The 25,933-nt window shown below is 53.2% G+C and overlaps 1 protein-coding gene across 1 annotated transcript in view; it reads left to right on the forward strand.

Moving 5' to 3' along the window:
- Positions 1 to 25,933, forward strand: part of ACAN (aggrecan) — a 33,409-nt gene that overhangs the window by 3,247 nt on the left and 4,229 nt on the right. The window contains exons 3-12 of the mRNA XM_057494726.1: positions 480 to 654; positions 1,903 to 2,030; positions 3,415 to 3,708; positions 5,292 to 5,660; positions 7,431 to 7,605; positions 8,084 to 8,211; positions 9,272 to 9,565; positions 10,643 to 10,858; positions 12,736 to 16,095; positions 23,578 to 23,691. Of these exons, the coding sequence (XP_057350709.1) occupies positions 480 to 654; positions 1,903 to 2,030; positions 3,415 to 3,708; positions 5,292 to 5,660; positions 7,431 to 7,605; positions 8,084 to 8,211; positions 9,272 to 9,565; positions 10,643 to 10,858; positions 12,736 to 16,095; positions 23,578 to 23,691 (5,253 nt within the window). The remainder of the gene's footprint in view (positions 1 to 479; positions 655 to 1,902; positions 2,031 to 3,414; positions 3,709 to 5,291; positions 5,661 to 7,430; positions 7,606 to 8,083; positions 8,212 to 9,271; positions 9,566 to 10,642; positions 10,859 to 12,735; positions 16,096 to 23,577; positions 23,692 to 25,933) is intronic.

Consider the following 25,933-nt stretch of genomic DNA (forward strand, 5'->3'; position numbering starts at 1 on the left):
CTCCCTCTCAGCGGCCCAAGGAGAATGCTTGTGCCCTTGGTTGGCTTCAGAACTTTGATCAGCGTCAGATTTTTCCCGTTGGGAGGCTCTGTCAAAGACGGCCCTCCTCTGGGCATACGTTAACAGGGCTCCCACTAGGATGCCCTTGGGCTGATGGGCATGGGACTCTAAGTGTCCTTCCCCACAGTAAATATAGGGTCCTAGAGTGACAAGAGAAAATCATAAGGAGACAGATTTTAGTTCAATTCAAAGAACTCTCTGATTATCAGAATTATCCTGAATATTCAGTAAGGCTGCTTTGTGAGGTAGTGAGTCCCCCATTAGTGGAGGTATTCCAGCCAAAGCTGAAGGGCCACATGCAGACGTGGAGAGGGTACCACACATCAGCCAGAGGCCCCTTTGACTATTGCTATAATTCAAGGGCCTTGATGATGGGAGGCTGTGCCTGACCTGCTCTCCCACCGGCGCGTGTCTTGCAGGCATTGTGTTCCATTACAGAGCCATCTCGACGCGCTACACCCTGGACTTCGACAGGGCGCAGCGGGCCTGTCTGCAGAACAGTGCCATCATCGCCACGCCCGAGCAGCTGCAGGCCGCCTACGAGGATGGCTTCCACCAGTGTGACGCCGGCTGGCTGGCCGACCAGACTGTCAGGTGAGTCCCAAGGCCACGGGCGGAGCAAAGGGGCAGGTGATGGGCTGGAGCGCTGGCCAGCGCTGAGCTGGCACCGGTGTGACACCACGGCCGGCCTCGGTGGGGGCTGGAGGGATGCCTGAGTCAGGCCCCGTGGCCTGTCCCAAAGCCTCATTAAGCTGTCCTGTGGCTGCTCCCACGTCTGCTCTACATGAGCACTTTCTCCATGTAAGTTACGCATCATTGTTCTTCCTACCCATTGTTCCCTTAGCCATGATTTCTTCACCGACTTTTTTATAAATGTTGGTGTTTTATGTGTTTTTGTAAACCGCTTTACATTCTTTTTGTTTTTAATAAGGCGAGACACACATAAATTAGGCTTCTTGGCACAGATTTCCCTGAGCCCAGCTTTACCCCTGAGGAATCTCAGTGCTGAGCTAGCCTGTTAAGGCAAGATAAGGCCATTCCCCGGGGTGGATGGAGCGCTAAAGGCAAAAGCCAGAACCACAAAGCCTCAAGAAGAAAACAAAGGAAAATATTTTTGCAATATTGGGGTAAGCAAAGGAGATGTTAGGACACCAAACCCACTAACCATAAAAAAAACCAAAACACATGAGGCCACAGCCTATGGTACAGGAATCCACACTTCACCTTGGAAAATGTGGGCTCAACCACCCACCCTCGACTTCACCCTGGCTCCACACTTGGAGGCTGTGTGACCTTGGATGAATTGTTTAACATCTCTGGGCTCCAGTTTCTTCCAGGTTAAAATAGAGTCTTGGTTAAAATGAGGCTGATGTGAGACTCAGATGATACAGAGCAGGGGTCAACAAACCCACAGGCCAAATCCAACCCATTTCTGTAAATAAAGTTTTATGGGACACTGCCAACCTGATCTTTAATGTACTGTCCGCTTTGCCCTATAATGGCAAGGTCGAGGTCACGCAGAAATGCTATGTGACCTGCAAGACCTAAAACATTTACCGTCTGGCCTTTTGCAGGTTTTGCAGGCCCATGATAGAACACTTTCGGGACCAATAAATATTCAGGAGAGGGGGCTGTCTGTAATCATCAATAACTGTGAAAATGTATATGTCAGTAAAGCTGGGGAAAAGTTGAAAAAACAAATAGGCCACACGTCCAAGGCAGATAGCAGCAAGCATGCCAGTAAGTGGCTGTCTCCTCCCACGAGGGTGGCAGTACAAGGGCACAGGCCACGGCCCACCTCTGCTCCCTGAGTGTCACGCCCCCACTTTGGGTTCTGGGCAGGTACCCCATCCACATGCCAAGGGAAGGCTGCTACGGGGACAAGGATGAGTTTCCTGGCGTGAGAACCTACGGCATACGGGACACCAACGAGACCTATGACGTGTACTGCTTTGCGGAGGAGATGGAGGGTGAGGCCACCCTACCCCAACCCCAGTTCCCAAGAGCCCCCGCCAGTCCTTCACCCCATAGACACTCGGGATTCAGTGGGCCTCCCCTGGGGCAGGGCGCTAACCCAAGACAACCATGCTCAACCCCCTCTGCTATGCCCAGAGGGATGGGGGTGGGAAGGGGGAACGCAAGGGGCCTGCAGGTCTGGCCCCTCATGCCCCACTTTGGAGAGGGCCTCATGGCCCCAGGCACCTGCAGACTGCCCCACCCTGTCCCCTGCCAGCCAGGACTCCCACCACTCTGACCAGACCATCGCTGTCCCAAGGTTCACTGCCCCATCAAAACCCAGCCCGGCCTGGTCACTAGCACAGAGGACACCCCAGGCCACTCCAGGGTGGACCCATCAGAAATACACCTCCCAGGAGAGCTGGCTGCCAGCCACCCTCTGTCAGCTTCCCTGTTGCCAACGGGTTGGTTCTGGAGGGCCCCAGGGCAGTGGGGAGGAATCTGCAGGCTCTGGTTGGTAAAGGGCACTAATTTTGGTCACAGTCAGAGCTGCCCAATTTACCCAGGCATGGGGGTGACACCCCTTCTCCCCGTGCACCCATTCACCCCTTTGACATTCCAGCCCCTGCCAACTCTGCCCCCTCCCCAGCTTACAGCTGCCCCCCAGGCTGGGAGAAGGGCTGTCCCCAGCTTCTCATCTCCACAGCCCCTTTCTCCCCTCACCCCAGGGTCCAAACTAGCCAGTGAAGTAGCAAGTGATTGTGTTCCCGTTGGCTAACCAACACACTAACAGCCAATCAGAGCTGCCACTGAGCGGCTGATCATTCCAGATAGTCTGATAGTTCCAGACTGTCCCCATAACAGATGCCCACCACCCGCCCCAGCACCACCTTTTTGCATTTTGGGAAATGGTAAAAAGAGCTTGCAGGCCCCACTAATGCCCTCATGGACGCTTAGGGACCTAAAGACCTCCTTTTGGGACCTGCTGCTCTAAGGATCAAAGTCTGATGCCTGCTTTTCCTGCAATTGCTTGAGTGGGCAATGCTTAACTCACAGCAAGATGCCTTTGCGCGGAGACGTTGCACAGCCAGGTGCGGGGCCTAGACGCTTCTGAGCAGGAGTTTTGTCCAGACCCTCTAGGCTTTCCCCACCTCCTTACCATTTGGGCAGGTTCCTTCTTGGCCCTCTGGTTTTGGGAAACCGATGTCACCCTGCCCAAACGCCCAGAGGAAATGGAAGGCAGGACCCAAGACGCAGGCTTGTGGGACCAGGGCTTTGAGAAGTTAGAGGCCAAACCGAGTTAGAGGGCACCCAAGATCTGGAGGAACCGCGGGGATTCCCTGGGGCTCCGGACAAGGGCAGGCGTGAGATCCTCACCCATCACTTTGTCCTTTGTAGGTGAAGTCTTTTATGCAACATCTCCAGAAAAGTTCACCTTCCAAGAAGCAGCCACCGAGTGCCGGCGGCTGGGTGCCCGGCTGGCCACCACAGGCCAGCTTTACCTGGCCTGGCAGGCGGGCATGGACATGTGCAGTGCCGGCTGGCTGGCCGACCGCAGCGTGCGCTACCCCATCTCCAAGGCCCGGCCCAACTGCGGGGGCAACCTGCTGGGCGTGAGGACTGTCTACCTCCATGCCAACCAAACAGGCTACCCCGACCCCTCATCCCGCTACGACGCCATCTGCTACACAGGTGGGTCGTGCCTGGAGGCCAGGAGGGGGATCACGCCACCAAAACCGGGGTGCAGAGGAAGCAATCTTGGAATGGGGCTGTTTAACACCTTCACGGGCCACTGGTGCCTGCACCCCATATTTAGCACCCCTTCCTTTCATTAGTTCCTAGAGAAGCTAAGGTAGAATCACTGGAGGCTGCAGGGTATTCAGCCCAGAATAGGGTTAAAGGCACCAGCCTTAGAGGCTGTGCTCTCAGATTTGAGTCGCAGCTCTGCCACCTGCTACTGCTCTGCTCGGCCATGGGAAAGTCAAGCCCCCAAGCCTCACTTTCCTCATCTGCTTGCTGGGCAGAAGGCAGTACCACGAGGGCGCTGCCAACTGCCCTTTTAAATTGAACACACTTTAAAGCAGGGCCAAAGTGTTTTTGAAAATGAGTCGGTAAAACGTTTTAACAGGACCTTAATTTTGAAAATCTAAACAAAAACTTTTTAAAATTTTTAATCTTGTGTTTTATGCATTGTAGGTTACAATTACACTTACATGCTAATTTTTGGAGGAAAACACGTAGTGAATCACATGGAGTGACATAAATTTTATGACCAAACTGGTGATAGCCCAATGACATAGCTCATCGCATGTTTAACTTTCACAGTCGGATGTTACATGAAGTGGATTGTTTTGCAGAAATAATTAGGATTTCCCCCAAAGCCTCTCTTAACCTTTCGATATTCTAACCACCCTTTTTGAAGGACAGTTGACTATTGAACAACATGGGGCTTGAACTGGGAAGGTCCACTTATACATGGACTTCTTTTCAATAAATATATTGGGAGAATTATTGGAGATTCGTGGCAGTTTGAAAAAACATTTTCTCTTGATTTCTTTAGTGTAAGAATATAATGCATGTAACATACTAAATGCATGTTAATCAACTATTTATATTATTGGTAAAGCTTCTGGTCAATAGTAGACTATTAGTAATTAAGTTTGGGGGAACTCAAAAGCTATATGCTGATTTTCAACTTTATAGGACTGGGTGTGTGGTGGAGGGGGGCAACTCCCACACTGTTCAAGAGTCAGCTGTGCCCTTGTGGATATTCTCTTTATTAATCATTAACTGGCTCTTTCCTGCCAGACCCTCATTTGTTCATGACTGAGGCAGGCACTTCTCTCACATCATTTTTATCAGTGTTACGAGCACCTGAATCTTCAGCAAGCTTTGTCAAGCCCACTTGTAATTGACTTACATCGTCCCATTGGCTAGTTATAACACCAGATGGTCAAAGGTGCTCCAAAAATAGGTAAGGAGGCGGCTTCATGGGTGACTGACGATGTTGGAGCAGGACTGATTTTACGAGCAGTGACCTGACGGGTCAGTATCTTGTGCTGTAAGGACTTGGCATTCTTTTGCAACCTAGGAACGGGGAGCTCCTGTACTGAATTCTCCAATAGTTGAGGGCCCCCTGCAACGGACGCAGCAAGAAGCGAGGCACACAGTAGGGGCTTTCCTCCCTTAGCAGGGAAGGAGGTGGAGCCGCTGCTCGTCTTCCTGAGGCCAGCCCCAGGCTGAGCAGCTAAAGCTTGCCTCTCCCCTCACCCTAGGTGAAGATTTTGTGGACATCCCAGAAAACTTCTTCGGGGTGGGTGGTGAGGAAGACATCACCATCCAGACAGTGACCTGGCCTGACGTGGAGCTGCCTCTGCCCCGAAACATCACCGAGGGTGAAGCCCGAGGCAATGTGATCCTCACGGCGAAACCCATCTTTGACGTCTCCCCCACTGTCCTGGAGCCCGAAGAACCCTTCACGTTGGGCCCTGACATAGAGGCCAGCGCCTTCCCTGAGGCCACCAGGCCTTGGGGCGTGCCTGAGGTGTCCACACCTGCCCTGGGCTTCACTGCCTTCACCAGCGAGGACCTGGTTGTGCAGGTGACTGCAGTCCCGGGGGCCCCTGGGCAGCCACAACTGCCAGGTGAGTGTGTACCCTTGGAGGGCTGCTTTGGGGGCCGATGGGAAGAGCTTGGCCTGGGGCTCATGCCTTCAACTTAACCTGAGACCTGGGACAAGCCTCTGTCCTCTCAGACTGGGTTCTCCTTGTTTGCAAAGTAAGGGCTATAGTCCAGACGAGTGATACCCATGCTGTTTTGCCACAAAGCATCTCCTTCAAAGTCATAGGTGGAAACCAACATATGTCCCAAGCAGGTAAAGGTTCCACACGGGTGTAGGTGAAGTGAACTGACTGGGGCTCCTCTGTGCAGGGACCACCTCACCCCATCGGGCACCTCCACAGAACCCAGCGCCCTGTCCCTGCTGCACTGGGTGACCCTGGGGCCTCTCACAGTGCTGGCCTTCCAGCGCAGGAGTCAGTGTGCTATAGCCAGTGGGCCAAATCCAGCTCACCACCTGTTTTTGTTCAGCCCTCGAACTAAGAATGGTTTTACATTTTTAGGCAGTTGGGGAGAAAAGTCAAAAGAAGAAGAATATTATGTGCTATATATTGAAAATTCTATAAAATTCAAATTTCAGTGTCTGCAAACAAAGTTTCATTGGAACAAGGCCACACCTATTTGTTCATGTGTTGCCTGTGGCTGACTTAGGGCTCTGGTGGTAGAATTGAGTAGTTGTGGCAGAAACCATTTCACCCACAAAGACCAAAATATGTCCTATCTGGCCCTTTCCGGAAAACGCTTGCCAAGCCCTGTTCTAAGCTGATGGTGCTCCAGGTGTTCAGAAGTATCTGGAGAATTGGCATGTCACGTCCCATACAGCTCAGCGGCTCCAATCTCAAGTTCAAGAACAGGAAGGATGTTCTGGGTAGCTTCCATAGGGGTCCTGGTGGTGTCCCCTCTCAGGGGAGGGGCAGGTAGACCCTGCCATACATCACTGGCATCCATGATGCCACCATGTGGGATTTCAGCCGGAATTGCCCAGATAAATACAGTATGTTGGGATGGAGAAATTGTTGAAAAGTTTTGGGGTAACGCTAATGATGACTGAGCCCCAGGGCTGGAGAGGGCCCCCCTGGCCACCAGGTGGGAAGGGGACAGTGGACAGACTGAGCATCTGACACAAGACAGGACAAAGAACATGGGGAGACTTAGACTAGGGACTCGCAGCTGTGACATGAACTGGCGAGTCCCCCAGGGAAATGTCAAAGACAAATATGAACCCAGCTGAATGCACTGGGGGCGGGAGAGTAACTGGGGGCTCAAGGACAGGGCTCTTCACTGTGTGGGGTCCAGGCCCTTTGAGAATGTGGCAAAAGCCGTGAGCCTACTCCCCAGCCACTTGCAGGAGGGCCCCCCAGGCTCAAACCCCAGGCACTGGACTGGTGGGAAAAAATGCCAGTGGTCGATGTCTTCCTTGGCCTTTTCTGCATTTTCCAGATGTTCTGTAATGAATGTTTATGTAATAAGAATAAATGCATTTGTTTTAAAGATCAGGGGACAGAAGAGCAGCCTGGGAGTGAGGAGTCCAGAAAGGAGGGCCGAGGAGCCCACAGAAGAAAAGTCCTAGAAAGCTCTCTCAGGCAGATGGATTTCAGGAACAGTTTGAACAAGCAGAGGGAAAAGCAGCTGCACTGCAAATAGGAAAGAAAGGAGAGGATGAAGGGAGGTCATTCTTTAAGAAGCCAGGGCTCCCTCCAGGCCCTTGGAGCCCCAGGCATCGGCCCTGTGGGGCCTGGCCCACGCTCCACTGAACCTACCCTGTCTCTCTGTCTGTCCCTGTCCTCCCCACACAGGGGTGGTGTTCCACTACCGTCCCGGCTCTGCCCGGTACTCGCTGACCTTCGAGGAGGCGCAGCAGGCCTGCCTGCGCACCGGGGCAGTCATCGCCTCTCCTGCACAGCTCCAGGCCGCCTATGAAGCAGGCTATGAACAGTGTGACGCTGGCTGGCTGCAGGACCAGACCGTCAGGTGAAGGACCAGCTAAGCTCCCCTCCCGGCCCGGACCCAGCCAGGAGAGGCCGAGCCTGGGGAGCCTGGCATGACACCCAGCACAGAGTGGGTGCCAGCTAGACTTGGAGTTAATCAGTTAGTGACACCATGGCTACTCCCAGAATTCTTCCCCCAACCTAAGTCATATTCTGAGAGGGTGGGGAACCCAGGTGACATGAAGTCCTGGGTCATTTCCCCCAAAGAGACTTAGAGAGGGAGACACCTCTAGCCTGGTCCCCAGGCCCCTCCAGCTTGACCCACTGACTCCATGTACTGCGCCCCCATCCCTTCCCCCAGATGCACAGGGAACTTGCCACATGAGGGGCCCCTTCCCTGTTTGCATCCATGGGACAACACCTTGCCCAAGTTCCCAGGTGACCTGCAGGCCTCACCCTAGGGCCCCACATCCTCCAGTCCCCAGAACAAGCCTTCATCTGTGCCCCCCCATCCTTTGCAGATACCCCATTGTGAGCCCACGGACCCCATGTGTGGGCAACAAGGACAGCAGCCCCGGGGTCAGGAGCTACGGCGTGCGGCCACCGTCAGAAACCTATGATGTCTACTGCTATGTGGACAAGCTCGAGGGTACAGGCCACGTTCTCACATTTTGGGCCCTAGCAGGGCAGGGGGCTGATGAGGAGACACCGAGGGTTGGGGGACAGGGGGAATTACCATCTGCCCAGCCCCTCCGACCCAGGGCCGAAGGCTCGCCCAGCCTTTCTAGGGGTCAAGCCCCTTCTCTCCCTCCCAGATCTTTCATGTGGATCCCCCAGCTTTGTAGGGGAGCACTGGTTCCTTAAAAAAGCAGTGAGTTCTGTGGATAAATGAATCCATTTATTGTTACACAAAAATGGTATATATATACCATCTGTCTCATGGAGAGAAACCATGTCCAGGAACCAACCAAAGGCTCTGAGAAGTCCTGCAGTAAAAAACCTCCTTAAGTGCTTCACCAAGCATTGCCCAAACTGATGAAACTACAGATCCTTGACTTTGCTTTATTTCATTTCTTCAATTAAAATCAAATTAGTATTCCATTGAACTCAATTTTGGAAATGCTGGTATTCTCAAAAGCCCTCAGCATTCCCACTCACTTGTTTTGGGACCCGGGCAAGTTACTTAACCTCAGTTTCCTTAGGCCTCAGTTTTCTCATAAATATGTAAAATGGGGCTGATTATTTTCCAATTATCAGAGACTTTTTGCATATTAGATGAGATGGATATGAAAAGTGCCTGGTACAAGTAGGTGCTGGGTAAATGTGAGCTTCCCCCAAATCAGACAGGCACCCAGGTACAGTTCTGGGTGTTGGGACCCAACCGCCAGCAGTGGCCACAGGACCCGCCCCCTGCCCTCAACGGAGTAGGGGTGGGGTGGAGGTGAGGTCCCCAGGTCCCCAGCAGTCACAGTGCTCGTGACTAAGAGCTGTGGTGCAGGGGAGCGCTGGGAGATCGGGGCTTCCCCAAGGCGGAGCCTCTCTTAGCCACAGGAGGTGGTGTCTGTGACTCCAGGATCTGGAAAGGAGACACGGCTGCTTCCATGAGGGCGACCAACTCATTGCACTTGGGCTGCCCCGCCCCGGGGGAGCAGAAGCTGCTCTGGCTGTGGGCACGAAGGGTCACACCTACCACCTACCTCTGCCCCCAGGGGAGGTGTTCTTTGCCACACGACCGGAGCAGTTCACCTTCCAGGAAGCCCAGGAGTTCTGTGAATCCCACAACGCCACACTGGCCTCCACGGGCCAGCTCTATGCCGCCTGGAGCCGAGGCTTGGACAAGTGCTACGCCGGCTGGCTGTCGGATGGCAGCCTCCGCTACCCTATTGTCACCCCAAGGCCCTCCTGTGGTGGGGACAAGCCAGGCGTGAGAACCGTCTATCTCTACCCCAACCAGACGGGCCTCCTGGACCCACTGTCCCGGCACCATGCCTTCTGCTTCCGAGGTATGCATCCTCACCTCTCCTCCATTCCCACCATGCCTGGGGGGCTGGGGGTGATTCCACAGGGATCACTTCTCCTGGCCCCTGTCCGCTCTCCCTATTCATCAGAGCGAGGAGGGAAGAGTCAGTCCCTCTGGGGCAGGGGCAGTTCTGGAGCTAGCATGACTGTAGGCTTTGACCCCAAGGCAAGTATGTACTTCTAAAACTCCCCAGAGACAAGTAGGGGGAGGTTAGACCTTGAAGTCTAAAATTAGCCAGACCTGAATTTTAGTGATGTCTCTGCTGCTTAGTAGCTGTGTGACCTTAGGCAATCATTTAAGCTCTCTGTTCCTCTGCGTCATCTCTAAAATAGTAACACTGTAGTTTCTACCTCAAAGAGTAGCTTAGTGATTAACTGGCATAGTGCTTGGAACATAGCAAATGCTCAATAAATGTTAGCTTTATTATTATAAATAAATAATATATACACACACATATACTTTTAATTTGTATGCCCTTGTCAAATTTTCTCCTGCTTCTAAATATTTTTCTGATGAGTTTAGTCAAATTATTCTATTATTCTTCACTAAGCATAGAAATTCACATTTTTTATTGGCTCACGCTAAGGACCCGAGGCCATATCCTGTCATCACCAGTGTGAGTTCTGAGAGTGATGTCATCAAACAACTTAGTGGGCGTGGCCAAGGTAGCATTGCTGGCCGCTGATTGGTTGAGTTCTCCCAGAGCCCTTGGGTCCAGAGGCATAGACTAGAATGTAGATTGTAGTAATGGCTTGTGCCATATTTTACATATTATACATCAAAAACCGAATCTTTGTAAGAGATTCTGCAGAAGAGAGGCTCCCAACCACCCTGAAACAAAGTGCTGGTGGTGTGTGCGTACTGATATTGCATAGGACGCAAACCGCTCTTGTTAATTGAGGACAAAAGCCATCTTACTGGACCTGAGCAGGCAAGGGGAAGCTAGGCAAGGTTTTTGCACAGTTCCGGCCCACCTCAAAGCCCTCCAGCTCTCCTAAAGAAGGGCAGGCCTGGATGGCTCACTGGTAAGAAGGACTCCTCACCTCCTCCATCCCCTTAGGTGTCTCAGTGGTGCGCCTCCCAGGAGAAGAGGAGGCTGCCACACCCACACCGCCTGCTGATGTGGAGGAGTGGATCGCTACCCAAGTGGGGCCTGGCGTGGCTGCTGTGCCCTTGTGGGAGGAGACCACTGCAATCCCGGGCCTCACCGCTGAGCCAGAAAACCAGACGGAATGGGAACCAGCCCTCACCCCGGCCGGCGCCTCCCCCCTGCCAGGTCCGTGAAGCCTGGGCTCTAGGGCATGGCCTAAAGCCATCCTCACCTGTCCACTGTCCACCTAGGGTGAGCCCCAGGGGTGGGTTCTCTCCCTGGGACCCGTGCCTGGGTGTGCTGCTGTGGGCAACCTCAGCCACGTCCGCTGGCCTCTGGGACCAGCCCCCAAGGGAAAGAAAGGGCAGGGCGGCCTTGTTCTTAAAACACCTCCATCCCTGTCTCCCTCCCTCTCTTTCTCTTTCCTCACTCACTGTTCCTCACTCACTGTTCCCTTCCCTTGAGGTTTCCTGCCTGCAACACCCCAGATGCCCAGCGCCGTGCTGATCAGAGAGCTCACTTTGTTCCCCTGCATTTACAGCCCTACCCCTAGCCTCTTAAAATCTCTCTTACGGGAGGATCTCCAACAGAGGCGAAAGGCCCTGGGAGGGGCAGTTGTTGGAAGTCTGGCTGTGACCTGTCTCCTTGCCTTGCTCCCCTTCCACATCTCGCCTCTGGGCCAGACATCCCCAGCCAGGACTTTTGAGCTCCTTCTGTCAGGATTAAATCACATGGGACTTGATGGGATGGGAGTAGTCGTCCCCCAGAAAAGTGTGTTCTGGCCATAAGGTTTGGGAAATGCTGGTTTACAGAATGATCAACAGTTTTCCTCACTGCAGACCTTCTCAGAGCCTTGGATATGTTAATATGCACTGTATCACAGAAGAGGTGATGTATTGGATGTGACCTAAATGAATCTGACCACAGGACCTTTTTAAATTTTTTTGCATAGGACATTCTTAACATTGCCCGGTGTGGTTAAGACCTAATTATAAAGCAATGCTCAGGAGTGCGTGTGCACCTAGTAGAGCCAGCTTGCCCTAGTTGGGCATGTCTACCTATACCACTGTTTATTCTACATCTTTTTCTTTAAATTGACTTGCTTTTATAAAAGAAACCTAAATTTATTTAAAAGGAACGTGTTATATCTTGACTGTAAGTGGCCACCCAGAATGTATATGTATATATATATATACACACACACACACACACATATATATACATCCCCCTAAAATCTTCTTGCATGCCAGTACTGCTATTCTGAACTTGGTTCCAGGTTCCAGGATTCTCTATACCGCCCGGCTTCAGGATTCTCCTCTAAGTGAGAATAAGCTGTGAGCAGGCTCAGTGGGACCCAGCACCCTCTGTGCTCAGGTTCCCCACCTGGGCAATTAGCCCGGAAGTACCTGCCAGGTACAACCCGGCTGGGTTATTTTTAAATGCCAAAGGAAACAAGATGGAAAGAAAATTATGGAACCATGATTCTTTAGAATGATGGGGTTTTCCTTTCTTTCTCTATTTTGTAAAACCTCTGTACTAGGGCTCTCAGAATTGAAAATGTTGAAGATTTGCTGGCCTTCCCTGCCTCAGGGGAACAGTTTTAGATGACCGGGGCTCACACTCAAGCGAACGTCAGTATTATTGGAAGAGCTTATATAAACAGCATGCTGGCCCCAACCCCAGGGTCCCTGGGGTGTACGGTCTGAGAATTTGCTTTCGTATCAGGCTCCCAGGGAAGGCTGGGTCTGCTGGTCCAGAGACCTCACCTGAAAACCACAGATTTAGAAAAGTGAGAGGATATGGTAGAAGCCCTTGAAAGGTGTCCTTGATCGCCCCCAGTGGCACCTCCACCGAGTCTCACAAAACACAGCCTGAGGATGGCGGGGAGCTTTCTGGTCCCCCGCCTCCTTTCTTCCCAAGACACTGGCATGTCTGAACACATATCTGAGCTCTCGAGAGAGAAGTTTTAGTGTGAAAGGAATGGAGTTCACCTTCTCTTTGTGAGCTTAAAATGGGACAGAGTTACTAAACCCACACCTCCTCTTTCCTCTCCTTTCATCCAGGAACCCCCCCTGCATGGCCTCCCACTAGTGCAGCAACAGAGGAGAGCACAGAGGGGCCCTTGGCGACGCAAGGCCCCTCGGCCTCAGAGGAGCCATCCACGCCTTCACCCCCAGCGCCCAGCGGGACTGAGCTGCCAGGCTCTGGGGAGCCATCCGGCGTCCCCGAAGTCAGCGGTGGCTTCACAGGCAGTGGAGAACCTTCAGGACGCCTGGACTCCAGTGGGCAGCCCTCAGAGGGTGAAGATACAATTACGTGGACCAGCACTCCCCAGGTTGGAGGTGAGGGCCCAGAGGGCTCTGTTTCTGGAGTTGAGGACTTCAGTGGGTTGCCTTCTGGGGAAGAGGTTCACCCTGAGACCTCTGCCTCTGGAGTTGAGGACCTCGGTGGACTCCCTTCTGGAGAAGAGGTTCACCTAGAGACCTCTGCCTCTGGAGTTGAGGACCTCAGTGGACTTCCTTCTGGGGAAGAGGTTCACCCTGAGACCTCTGCCTCTGGAGTTGAGGACCTCAGTGGACTTCCTTCTGGGGAAGAGGTTCACCTGGAGACCTCTGCCTCTGGAGTTGGGGATCTCAGTGGGCTGCCTTCTGGAGAAGAGTTTCACCCTGAGACCTCTGCCTCTGGAGTTGAGGACCTCAGTGGACTTCCTTCTGGGGAAGAGATTCACCTGGAGACCTCTGCCTCTGGAGTTGAGGACCTCAGTGGACTTCCTTCTGGGGAAGAGGTTCACCCAGAGACCTCTGCCTCTGGAGTTGAGGACCTCAGTGGACTTCCTTCTGGGGAAGAGGTTCACCTGGAGACCTCTGCCTCTGGAGTTGAGGACCTCAGTGGACTTCCTTCTGGGGAAGAGGTTCACCCTGAGTTCTCTGCCTCCGGAGTTGAGGACCTCAGCGGACTTCCTTCTGGGGAAGAGGTTCACCTGGAGACCTCTGCCTCTGGAGTTGAGGACCTCAGTGGACTTCCTTCTGGGGAAGAGGTTCACCTGGAGACCTCTGCCTCTGGAGTAGAGGACCTCAGTGGACTTCCTTCTGGGGAAGAGGTTCACCCGGAGACCTCTGCCTCTGGAGTTGAGGACCTCAGTGGACTTCTTTCTGGGGAAGAGGTTCACCTGGAGACCTCTGCCTCTGGAGTTGAGGACCTCAGTGGACTTCCTTCTGGAGTAGAGGGTTATCCAGAGACTTCTGCCTCTGGATTAGAAGACATCAGTGGACTTCCTTCTGGGGAAGAGCTTCATCCGGAGACTTCTGCTTCTGGAGTAGGGGGCATCAGTGAACTTCCTTCTGGAGAAGAAGGTCTAGAGACCTCCACTTTTGGAGCTGAGGATCTCAGTGGGCTCACTTCTGGAGCCTTGGACCTTGGCAGAGTGCCTTCTGGAACTCTAGGAAGTGGGCAGGCTCCAGAAGCAAGTGGCCTTCCTTCTGGGTTTAGTGGTGAGTATTCTGGGGTGGACCTTGGAAGTGGTCCATCCTCTGGCCTGCCTGACTTTAGTGGACTTCCGTCTGGCTTCCCAACCATCTCCCTAGTGGATAGTACATTGGTGGAAGTGGTCACAGCCACCACCACAGGTGAACTAGAAGGGAGGGGAACCATTGGCATCAGCAGTGCTGAAGAAACCTCTGGGCTGCCCTTCCATGAGCTAGACATTAGTGGGGGAGCTAGTGGACTCCCCTCAGGAGCTGAAATCAGTGGCCAAGCATCTGGGGCTCCTGACATCAGTGGGGGAACATCTGGATTCTTTGAGGTTAGTGGACAGCCATCAGGATTCTCTGGGGAAACATCTGGAGTAACCGAGCTTAGCGGACTATCCTCTGGACAACCAGATGTCAGTGGGGAAGCTTCTGGAGTTCTTTTTGGCAGTGGTCAACCATTTGGCATAACCACCAACCGGAGTGGAGAAACATCCGGGGTCCCTGATCTCAGTGGGCAACCATCAGGACTACCTGGGTTCAGTGGGACAACATCTGGAATCCCCGACCTGGTTTCCAGGGCTGTGAGTGGCAGTGGTGAATATTCTGGCATTACATTCGTGGATACCAGTTTGGTCGAAGTGACCCCGACTATATTTAAAGAAGAAGAAGGTTTAGGGTCTGTGGAACTCAGCAGCCTCCCTTCAGGGGAGGCAGATCTCTCAGGCACATCTGGGACAGTGGATGTCAGTGGACAATCTTCTGGAGCAATTGACTCCAGTGGCTTTACACTTCAGCCTCCAGAATTCAGCGGCCTGCCAAGTAGAGTAACTGAGGTCAGTGGAGAAGCCTCTGGAGCTGAAACTGGGAGCAGCCTGCCCTCGGGAGCATACGATGGCAGTGGACTTCCGTCTGGTTTCCCCACTGTCTCTCTTTTAGACAGGACTTTGGTGGAATCTATAACCGAGGCTCCAACAGCCCAAGAAGCAGGAGAAGGGTCTTCGGGCATTTTGGAACTCAGTGGTGCCCATTCTGGAGCGCCAGACGCGTCTGAAGACCATTCGGGATTTTTGGACCTAAGTGGGCAGCAGTCCGGGATGGTAGAACCCAGTGGAGAGCCATCAAGTACTCCATATTTTAGTGGGGACTTTCCTGGCACCGTTGATGTGAGTGGGGAATCGTCTGCAGCCACGAGCCCCAGTGGGGAGGCTTCAGGACTTCCAGAAGTCACGCTGATCACTTCTGAGTTCGTGGAGGGTGTTACTGAACCAACTGTTTTCCAGGAACTTGGCCAAAGACCCCCTGTGACACATACCCCCCAGGTTTTTGAGTCCAGTGGAGAAGCCTCTACGTCTGGGGAAATTAGTGGAGCTACCCCAAGGTTCCCTGGGCCTGAAGTAGAAGCGTCGTCAGTCCCAGAATCCAACATCGAGACGTCTGCCTCTCCTAAGCCTGGGGTCGGGGTGTCTGCTGCCCCTGAGGCCAGTGGAATTGCTTCTGGGTCTCCTGATCTGAGTGGAGCCACCTCCGCCTTCCATGAAGCTGATGCAGAGGGAGCCTCGGGCCTGGGAGTGAGCGGTAGCACCTCAGCCTCTCAGGAGGGCCCCAGGCCGGGCTCGGCCACCCCAGAAGGGAGTGGTGAGTCAACCACCACCTATGATGTGGGCACAGAGGCACTGGGCTGGCCTTCGGCTACTCCCTTGGCTTCTGGAGACAGGACTGAAGTCAGCGGAGACCTGTCTGGTCACACCTCTGGGCTGGAAACTGTCATCAGCACTAGTGTCCCAGAGTCAGAGTGGACCCAGCGCCCCGCAGAGGCGCACCTGGAAATTGAGTCCTCAAGCCCCTCGCATTCAGGAGAAGAGGACCAAACAGCCAAAACAGCCACCAACCCACCAGATGCTTCCATCCCATCTTCTCCAGAAGAGACAGACAGATCAGAGGCAACCACTGCAGGTACCATTCATGTTTTTTTCCTTTAAACATGTTTGTGTAGTTTGGGCTGTCGCACAGTGGGAGGCAGTGTAGATTCAAGGTTCTGACCACAGCTCCACCAAAAATGAGCTGTGCAACCTCAGGCAAGTTTCTTAACCTCTCTGAGCCTCATCTGTAAAATGGAATAGTCCCAGGGAAGATTAAATAGGTTATAATATATAGAGAACAAGTACTCAGCATCATACTTTGCACACAGCACACCCTTAAAGATGAGTAATTGTTATGTTACAATGGAGTCACCTCTCAAGAACATTTACATGTGAATCCCACACTGTCTGTCATGGGCACAGAGAGAGGAAAGGTGACTAGATTGTGCTACAAATTCTGCTCATGACTCTTTCCCATGGGGTGAGTGTGAGATGAGAGAATGAATCTACTGATGCCGTTTGTGCCCAAATATTTACTTTACACAGGGCTAAAACCTGCACCATTCAAGACACTATGAAGTGTCATTTTGGCTGTGTCCTTTTGGCCCTGTGTCCCCACCGCCATCCTGGTACAGGTGACTCCTCTGTGCTGTGGTGGTTGTCTCACCGACACAGTCCTGGCACCGGGCACCAGACACTGATGATTTCCCCTTGCTTTTTGCTTTGGAATCCTTTACCTCTCCCCAGATGCTGGGAGCAGCGCCCAGGAGGGACAAAGGCCCCAGAAGCATGCTGACCCAAAGCCAGCCTCATGGGCTTAGGGGTCCCAGGCCTCGACCTCGAGGGCTCGGAGGTTATTCTGTACCCCGGGCAGCTATGTTGCTGATGCTCAGCCTCTCCCTGGGGGTTGCAGCCCTGCCCGGGTCCTGTGCTGAGGAGCCCTGTGGCATTGGGACTTGCCAGGAGACCGAGGGACACATCATATGCCTGTGTCCCCCTGGCCACTCTGGCAAGCACTGCAGCATAGGTCAGACCTACGTTGGCTGTGGGGAGGCAGGCAGAGAGGGAGGGGACTCCTCCCCAGGAGGGGCCACCAGTGGGGGGGGGCTGCCAAGGTCAGCTGACGCTCAGGCTTCTTAGACCAGGATATAAACATGACACACCTTTCTAGAATGTCCATTCCACATGGCCACTTATTCATTAAGTAATGAAACTGGGAAGGTGTTTTTGTCAAGCTGATGATTGTTTTATGAGTAGACTGCAAAAAGGTTTGCATTTTGAAGATAAAACTTGACACTTCAAAGAAATGCTGAGCTGGGGTGTGTACTGGGCATAGCTGGTCACACCCCACTGTCCCTTTAAGGAAACCCCGGGGCACTATCCTGCATTATGCATAGCAGACTTCTCCAGGAAACCCTTCTGACCCCTCCATGCTTGGGTCCGGGCGGGGTCTGGGTCCCCTTCTCACACAGAAGGAAATGACACAGACCGTGCTTGTCACCCCCACCCCAGGATTCACGGCTACAGGTCAGCAGCGCCTTGCTCCTGGGCACCTACCACCCTGGGCCCTCTGGGGAGGGAGGCCCATCCATCAGGCAGTCTGGGGGACAGGGGAGCCTAGGGAAGCCTTACTGGAGGTGGCCCCCAAAGCCAGATGATTAGACTCAACCTTTTGTTTCTGAGCCCCTCCAGGCCTGTGGCCATGAGGGCATTTCACCTTGGCAGCATCTTGCCAACAGCTGACCAGCAGCTGACCACCCTGGCGGCAGGAAGTGCTTAGTTATCTCCAAGCTCACGCTCTCAGGTGACTGCTCTGCACTGCCCACAGGCCTTTTCCCCAGCCTCTGTCCCAAATCAAGAATCACAGACCCAGGGTCTTTCATAAAAAGGCTCCAGTCCTAGGGCATGTGCGAAATCAGAGCCACAAATCCCAGAGGAATGCAGTCAGTGCCAGGTAGACAGTGTGCCAGGCAACTCTCCTCCATAGCCTTCCCATCATGCACAAAGAAAGCTTCTGTGTTTATATATATTAATACATACTTAAATCAAGGCCTCATTTCATGTAATAGACTCACATATAAATAGGCTACATACTTGGCATGTACACAGGAAATACATATGTATTCATAATCAGGCACTAGGGTACATATCTGTCCCCTCTTACCCCCCTTGGGGTCAGCCTCTGCCCACATGTGGGGGCTGTGACTGAGAACGCCATTGGCCTCCATGGCCAGAGAGAGTGGGCTCTCCTAGGAAGGTCCTGGCCTTGCCTTAACTACCGACGGGACAGTATTTCCTGTGGACCACAGTGACCCCAGGGACTGTAGCTGTGTCCCTCCATCATCAAATCAGAAGCAATGACAATGGACCTTAACCGCTGTGCTGCAGGAACAGCCTTCCCCTAATTATGTATCTTTCCAGAGGGCCTTCTTTCCCGTGCTTTCTCCCCAGACAGCCCCTCATCCCGATCTGAAGCTGCCGCATGGAGAGGTTGAGTAATAGACCCAACTCTTAATGATAAGAAACTCCCTCTTGAGCATAATAACCAGCTGCCGGTCTCAAAGCGCTAGAAGCTGGACTTCGGGGGAACCAGAACGGAGTGGGTGGGGCCCTAGGAGTTGGTCCCTTCAGACACTTCACAGGCAAGCCCTCACCACCTCATTTGTAAATAGGGTCAAAGGCTCTGGTTCCAGCTTTAAAATTTCTGATGCCTAGTTCCCACCCCCACAGATTCTGATTGAAATAGTCCTGTGGTCTGGGCACTGGGGTTTTTTTTTAAAGCCCAGGTGACCCCAGTGTGCAGCCAGGGCTAAGAAACACTGCTGTAAGGATTGAGCTCCTCAGTGGACGGCGTCTGGCCAGAAGAGGCATGAATAAAAGTTGGTCCGCCTTCCCATCTCTCACTCCACTGGTTATTAGGAAAAGCTTTATGGTCTCCAACGAGCAAGGAGTGAGGGTCACCCAAGTGAAACCTGGGGTCTCCTGGTCCATGACTGTGCCCCTGGAGTCCCAAGTCACTCCTGATCGATTTGGCTCAAGACTCAGTGCTTCCAAAAGGGCTCTGGGTAGTAGTTTCCCATCCCCCCAGGTGACCACGGGATAGGGCTGGGGGTGGGGACATGCCTTAGGAGGTGCAGTGGGCTCCAGCCCCCAGTGACTGGGAGGAACTGTTTGCAAAGGGCTTTGCCACACATAAAAAGAAAAAAAAAAAAAGAAAGTCTCCAGTCTCTGTTATCTTGCACTAGAAGCAGGAACCAGAGGTTGTTAAAAGACCACGGATCAAAGTTCTCTGGAGGCATAGGCAGCAGCAAAACGTAGCATTTTTCCTGCAGCAAATTTGAATACTCAGAGAAAACTTTCACCTAGTAAAGGAGATTGGAGGTTGTATTTAGTCCCCAAAGAAAACGCTTGACAATTACTGTCACCTGGTCTAGCCAGCATTCCATAAACAAGTTCTTGATTAATTATTAATCCGTCCTCTTGACATAAAAATAAACATCTGTTTAATGAATACTCAGATTCTCCAGCAATTAAAAGCAGCCTATCCCAGTGGGATCCTCGTAGCCTCAGCATCCTCCCCACCTCCACTGCTTTTCTCTCCTGTGGGGATCAGATTTCTGACTCTGAGGTTTCAATCCTGGTGGCTGCTTAGAATCCCCTGGGATATTTTAGGAGGTACCCTGCCTGGGCCCCACCCTGAGATATTCCATTCCAGTTGCTCTGGAGAGGGAAACTGGCATTGGTTTGTTTTTTTTTAAGTCTTTAAATTTAAAAAAAAAAAATTTTTTTTAATGACCACCTTCTAAATATGTAGCTAAGATTGAAACACACTGTTCTAATTAGATCTCACATCCAATTTTCCAGCAATTGCTGGTGTTAACATGGGTTTCTCTAAACTCTTTGGTTAGAAGGGCACAAACTTAATAAAGTCAGTCTCTTTTCTGTTTTACTGCCATTTTTCACTTTGTAGGCTTGGGGCTCTAATCTCTGACCTGACACTGTCTCTTCCCTTAATGGGGAGATGTTTGAATTTCAAAATGTTATCCCTGGGGAGAAATGCTTTCAAAGCGAGGGGAAATACAGGGCTACTAGTGAAAATACAAATTATGCCTCTTGAACAAACTTAGCAGATTTCAACAGGCAACTAATTGAAGAAGCAGGATATAAAAGTTACACTCATGATCAACCTTTAAAAATGTAAGACTTGATAGTATAAGTTATTACAGCATACTTTTTAACTTAACAGTGTTTATTTTAGAAGCATATTGATAAATATGCTTTTAGAATCCTTCTATCAACTGTGATACAATAGAAAGCAAGTATATTTACTCAAGTTTGTCCATCCTGATTGATCCTAGGTCTTTGCAAGGAACAGAGCATCCACTGAGTTAAGAAATTACCTCTGTGCTTCTTGAGTGGATTTTCCCCCATACTTGTCCAGAAAGTTATGTCCAGGGTCACCATATACAGCTGCACAGGTTGTGCACTGAACAACTTGAGAGGTACCATTCATATCATAGTCATTATGAATGGCAACCCTTTTAGTGGGGTATCACTTGAGTAAAAACACCCACTGTCTCTCTTCATTCCAACCCTTTCTCTGAGCCAAATAAACCCTCTCACTTGGAGGTCACTGGGCTCTGACCCAGACAAAAGCTGGACAAGAACCTGTTCACGGTGGAGGACTAAGGTCTCCAAATCAGATGCCAAAGTGATTACCTGCAAGTATCTTTATTCCCCCCACCTTCATCCTCTCCCCTAAGTCAGAGAAATTGCTAGAGGGTCTTGTTCGGGAACAAGCCGACCTTTTTGCTTATAGTAGTGGGAAGAAGATTCTGAGTTCTGACACTCCCCAGGGCCCATGCACCCCTGGCTGGTGCAGCAGAAACGGTACCAAGATGCTGAGGTCCAGGACTCCAGCCTGGGACAATGGCCCAACTTCCAGCCTCGTGGTCTAATCCTTTTCCTCCATCTCTTCTCATCTGTCTCTCCCACTTACTAGCACGAGCAGGTCACTTCATTTGTGTCCTTGCCTGTAAAATGGCACAGTGACACCTGTGCCTTCGGGCTGCTGGGAGGATAGTGTGGGAGGGGGGGGACATTGTGTCTGGCTCGGAGGAGATTCTTGAGAGATACTGGTTCTTTCTCTTCCTGCTCTTCCTTCACGCAGTCTGCCCATTGCCCAAAGCCCTTCCCATCCTCCACCTGTTGTCACCCTGTTTGGGGCCCCTGGCTCACAGCACGGCACAGTCCGACTCCTCTCCTGGTTCCAGAAGATGAGCGACGTCCCAATTGCCCTCCACAGAAAGAAGTGGGCAGTGCAAGGCTGAGTGCAGTGCAAGGCTGGAGGGCACTCCCAGCCAGAGGAAGAGGGGGTGAGGCACCACAGGCCTAGGTGGCAGCTAAGAAAGCCCCACACAGGACACCCCGTCCTCTTCCTATTGCTGAAGGCCTCTCTAAACTGCCACGGGGGCACTCACAGGCCCTCTGTTCCAGGATTGTGGCTCTTCTTGCTCCCTTACCTGTGATCCAGGACCTGCATAAAACAGCTTCTGAGCCCGGGCACTGGTTCCGTGAATTTCAGTCCCCTCAGCCATCTCAAATGTTGTGCCCTGGCCAAGCCAGAAGGCAAACAGCACTGCCCTCTGGACCTCAGGCTGCGGGGGGCAAGGGAACTAAGTCCCTGGGACAACGGGGAGCCACCTGGCCCGACCTCCCTTGGGGCCTCTGCCCTTCCTGCTCTCTCCCCAGGGGTTCGCCACAGGAGGGGGGATGTCTGGCTCTTCTCCCCCAGGCCACTCCTGTGCCCTGCTCTGTACAACTGCTTCAGCGCCTACATTTGCTTAATGCCCCCTTGCCCAGTGCTGCCCATGTCCCATAATGACGCTAACGGACGAAAGAGAACAGCAGCTCTTCTGAAGCAGAACAGCGCCCCCCAGCTTCCGCCCAGCCGACAGCCTGACCTGTTGCCGCTAGTGCTGCTGGGAATCCTGGGGCATGCATGCTGCGATTTCAGTCGGTTCCTCCGTGCATTTTGGTTTTGCTTGGACCAGTTCCAAACTCAGAACTGCTGGTTTCTCGTCCTTGGTGTGCACTCCCTGAGACCAAGTTAAGAAAATCACGGGAAGAGAAAAATACCGAGGACTTGAGATGTTTCAGGCCACCCATTGCACAAAGCCACTGCTGGTCCGGAAGACCTCTACTATCTACTAACCAAAAAGATCCAGAAGAAAGTGCTCCTGCCTTCTTACCAGAGGTTTGCTCTTACAAAAAGCAAAAACTAAGTCCAGGAGCCTATTTAAGACACTGTCCACATGGATCCCACCCACAGACATATGGGGTCCTGAAGGTTATGTGAACACAGGTGCACATAACCAAGGCTCAGCCATGTATCCTGAGGCCCCGTGAGCCAGTGGAATCCACTCACTGCAGGATTTTATTGACCTACTGGGAAGAATTGATCACGTTCCCGGGGAAGTAACCCAGAGAAGACCAACAGGAGCCTTGGGAGTACAGTCCCAAAGAGTGTGGGAGAGCCACGCTCTGGATAGCTGGCTTCTAGGAAGGAAGAAGAAAGACCAGCTTAGGAGGTCCACTGCTCACCTTGGCTAGTGGATGCTAATTTAAGGCAAAGGCCAATGACTTACCGATTCAACTCCTACAGAGAAGTTGGGCCAGAAAGAACATCTCAGACCAGAAGAGCAGAAGGGAAGGAGACCCTGCCTGGGAAGAAGAGGCTTATGGGGACCTGCCTGGATCCCAGGCTGGTGTTGGTGGGTGGCCACTTACTAAGTGCCTCTCCAGCTTCAAACACTGGTCTCGCACTGGCCAGGAAGGAGCCCCTCCAAAGTTTGTGACTCACTGAAGATGTGCACATTCTGCGACCTCCAGCTGGAAGGAGAATTACATGGGGAAATGTTGGGCTGGGTTCCTGTCCCTCCCCTCAAGAGAATGATGGTGGCTTCATCATTACAAGATACTCTAGAATCTTATTTACTGAAGACAAGGAAGGTGTCTGCAATCCAAAAAATCGAATGAGTCCCATGCGAATATCCACGCTGCCATTTTCTTACGGTCCCGAACTCTGCAGACCATTTATAGCCTCATTCGTTCTAGTACTGCACGGCCTGGCCCTCTTTCCTGGCTCGTAACTATGGAGGAAGCCAGGAAAAGAAAGCTCTCACCAAGCCTCAAGACCTTGATTTCCAGCATCCTTGCTCAGCACCATGTTCAGAGCCAGTTCAGACCCCACGACCTCTTGCAACAGTCACGAGAGAGGGCATCATGTAGAGCCACCACGCCCACTCTCACCATAGGCGTTTGCCTCTGGAAGCACCGGCTCTCTGGGCACTAGGAAACCTGGCTGCAGCCTCCAGGCTTGCCGATCAAGAATCACGTGCCTCCAAGACCCCCTGTTGGCTCTGTGCCCAGCACTCGGGGCGACAGCAGCAGGGCAGCAGCAGCGGTTCCCGGGAGCCCAGCCCCCACCCAGCCCCACGCCACCCGTGCCGCACCGCAGCGCGTGCCCGCTGGAGCTGCCTGCAGGAGTCCTAATGTGGCCCTTGGTTTCTTGCAGACATTGATGAGTGCCTCTCAAGCCCTTGTCTGAATGGAGCCACCTGCTTGGACGCCATCGACTCTTTCACATGCTTATGCCTTCCCAGCTACCGAGGGGACCTGTGTGAGATTGGTACGGCCGCCTCGGCTTCAGCTAACGTTACTAACTGCTACACCCCCTCCTCCCTCACCCGCCTCCTAACCACAGGCTCTGGGCCCTGGCTGGGCCCCTAAGGTCCATCCAGAGAGCCGTTTCGGGGGCCACAACTGAGAAGTCTGCCCCGTCGTGCCCACCCCTTCTTCTGCTGTTCCCCTTGAAAGTCTTCCTCGGGGACAGAGAGAAGCAGGCCGCGTCAGCCTGCACTTTGGAAGGTGGGGCGCTGGGGGTCCTTTAAAACATTCACTTTCTGCAGGGCTCCCAGACCTGCTGACGCCACTATCAAGGTTGGCACACGCCTCAGACTAAGAGGACAGAACGGATTGATTTGTCCCAGTGCACTTGTCCTGAAGGAGGCTGCGGGTGGGAGGAGTTTGTGCTCCTGACGACAGGCGTGGACCTTCCGGCTCGGGCATGGGCATGTGTCTGCCTGCTGTATTGCCCCGGGGGCCTTTGTGGCCTCTCCATGGCCTGGGGAGCCGCTGTGCCGCACTGGCCAAGCTGCCTTCTTCTTTTCTAGCAAGAGCTAGGGTCTGTCTGCCTGAGACCTCCCGTGTCACCAGCAAGCCCAATTCATGCATGAGCAGGACCAACCGCTGCATGTCACCCCCACTCACCACCATGACAGCTGCCATGTCAGTGCCACTCCGGCCCACACTTCCTTTCTGCCTCCCTTGTGCAAGGCAAAAGGCCGGCCAGAGTGAACAGGGCCTCACTGCCAGGGACTGGGGCTGAGTTCCTCTTTTGCCGCTCGCTAACCCCTGCTTCCACACCTGGGCCAGGCTCTGCGAGGGCGAGCTATGTGCCAGGAGCCTCCTAGGGCTGGACTGAGCCCCCAGCTCTCTCACCTTTGATACTTCAAGTCTCCCCATCCCCCTGGATCCCAGGGCCACCCCAACTCAGAAAGGGGGAGACGGGTCTTGCCGTCACTAGTAGCAATGACCCACACCGAACTGGAAGCATGCAGGGGCTCAAAACGATTTTCAATAAACTCTCAGTTGGACAACGCAGAAACTTCCAGAAAGCAGCTGAAACTCCAGGGAAGTCTCCCTTTGGTCCTAAGCAATGTGGGGAGATGGTTTTGGATTGCATGTTCCTTGGAGACACTGCCAAGGTTACACACTGGTGGGGGAACTTAAGGCTTCCGGGAGCAAAGGCCTCGACCCTCCTCCTCCCTGCAGCCTCCCACCCTCCACCTTCTCCCCAAGACCCCAGGAAATTGGGGTGTGGGGTCCTGATGGGGTGAGAGTGGAGAGTTACAAGGATTTTCTCCCCAGGATGCCAAAATATTTGCCAAAAAGGGTCTGGAACACCCATCCACACAGACAACAGCTCTTGGGTGACGGCCCTCTGAACAGGAGGCAGGGCCCTCCCAGGGTTCTACACGCTGGTGGTGCAGAGAGATGGTGCCAGAGCTGCCCAGTGGGGCCCCTGGCCAGGCACCCAGCCAAACAGGCCTCCATCTCTTCTCCCATCCCAACCCTGAGCTCTCACCACCGTGGGCCTTTCATGTCCCGGCTCTGGCCCTGCTGCTTCCTCTGCTCCCTCCCGCCTTCCGGGGATTCTGTGACTATTTCCCTTGAGCCCCCCTCCTGCACGGCCCTGGCCCTCCCAGAGCACCCACGCCTCCAGCGTGGTTCAACCCTCAGGCACTGAGGGGGCCCAGGAATGGACCCCGCAAGTCTGCCCTGGCACCAGGTCTCTGGCCTCCTCAGCTGCTAAGCCAGCTCCGAGGCCGCCCATCTTCTCCCCAGGCTTTTGCCTGGCGCCCTGGGGAAGGCATTGGCAGGGGGAGCCTAGTGGGCCCCTCCCAGGCCCCCCGCTGCTCTGTGTGCTTCCTCCTCCTCAGACTGCTGGCCTCCACCTCTCCTCCCTCTGTGCTCCCCCCGAGGGTCTCTGCCAACCCTTCCATGCATCCACCCTGTCAGCCTCTGCCTCCTACCCCTCAGGTACCGGTCCTCCCTTCCTGGGACAGCCAGACCAATCAGGGGGGCTGCCATACAGCCTGCGGGGCTCATGGCCCTACACGGAGCCCCAGCCTCTAGGGAGGCCACGGAAGAAGGAAGAGAAAGCATTGGAATTCCCTCTGTCCACTGGTGCGCTGGCAGGGGCCTAATAACTGGCTCCCGGAGAGGAAGGGGCAGCCCTGCTTTGTAGCATCTGCCAAACTCCGAGGTACAATATGTACAATATACTCCCACCAGAGCCAATTCAAACC

Source organism: Manis pentadactyla, chromosome 18 (assembly GCF_030020395.1).
Source record: "Manis pentadactyla isolate mManPen7 chromosome 18, mManPen7.hap1, whole genome shotgun sequence".
In the NCBI taxonomy this organism is placed as follows: domain Eukaryota; kingdom Metazoa; phylum Chordata; class Mammalia; order Pholidota; family Manidae; genus Manis; species Manis pentadactyla.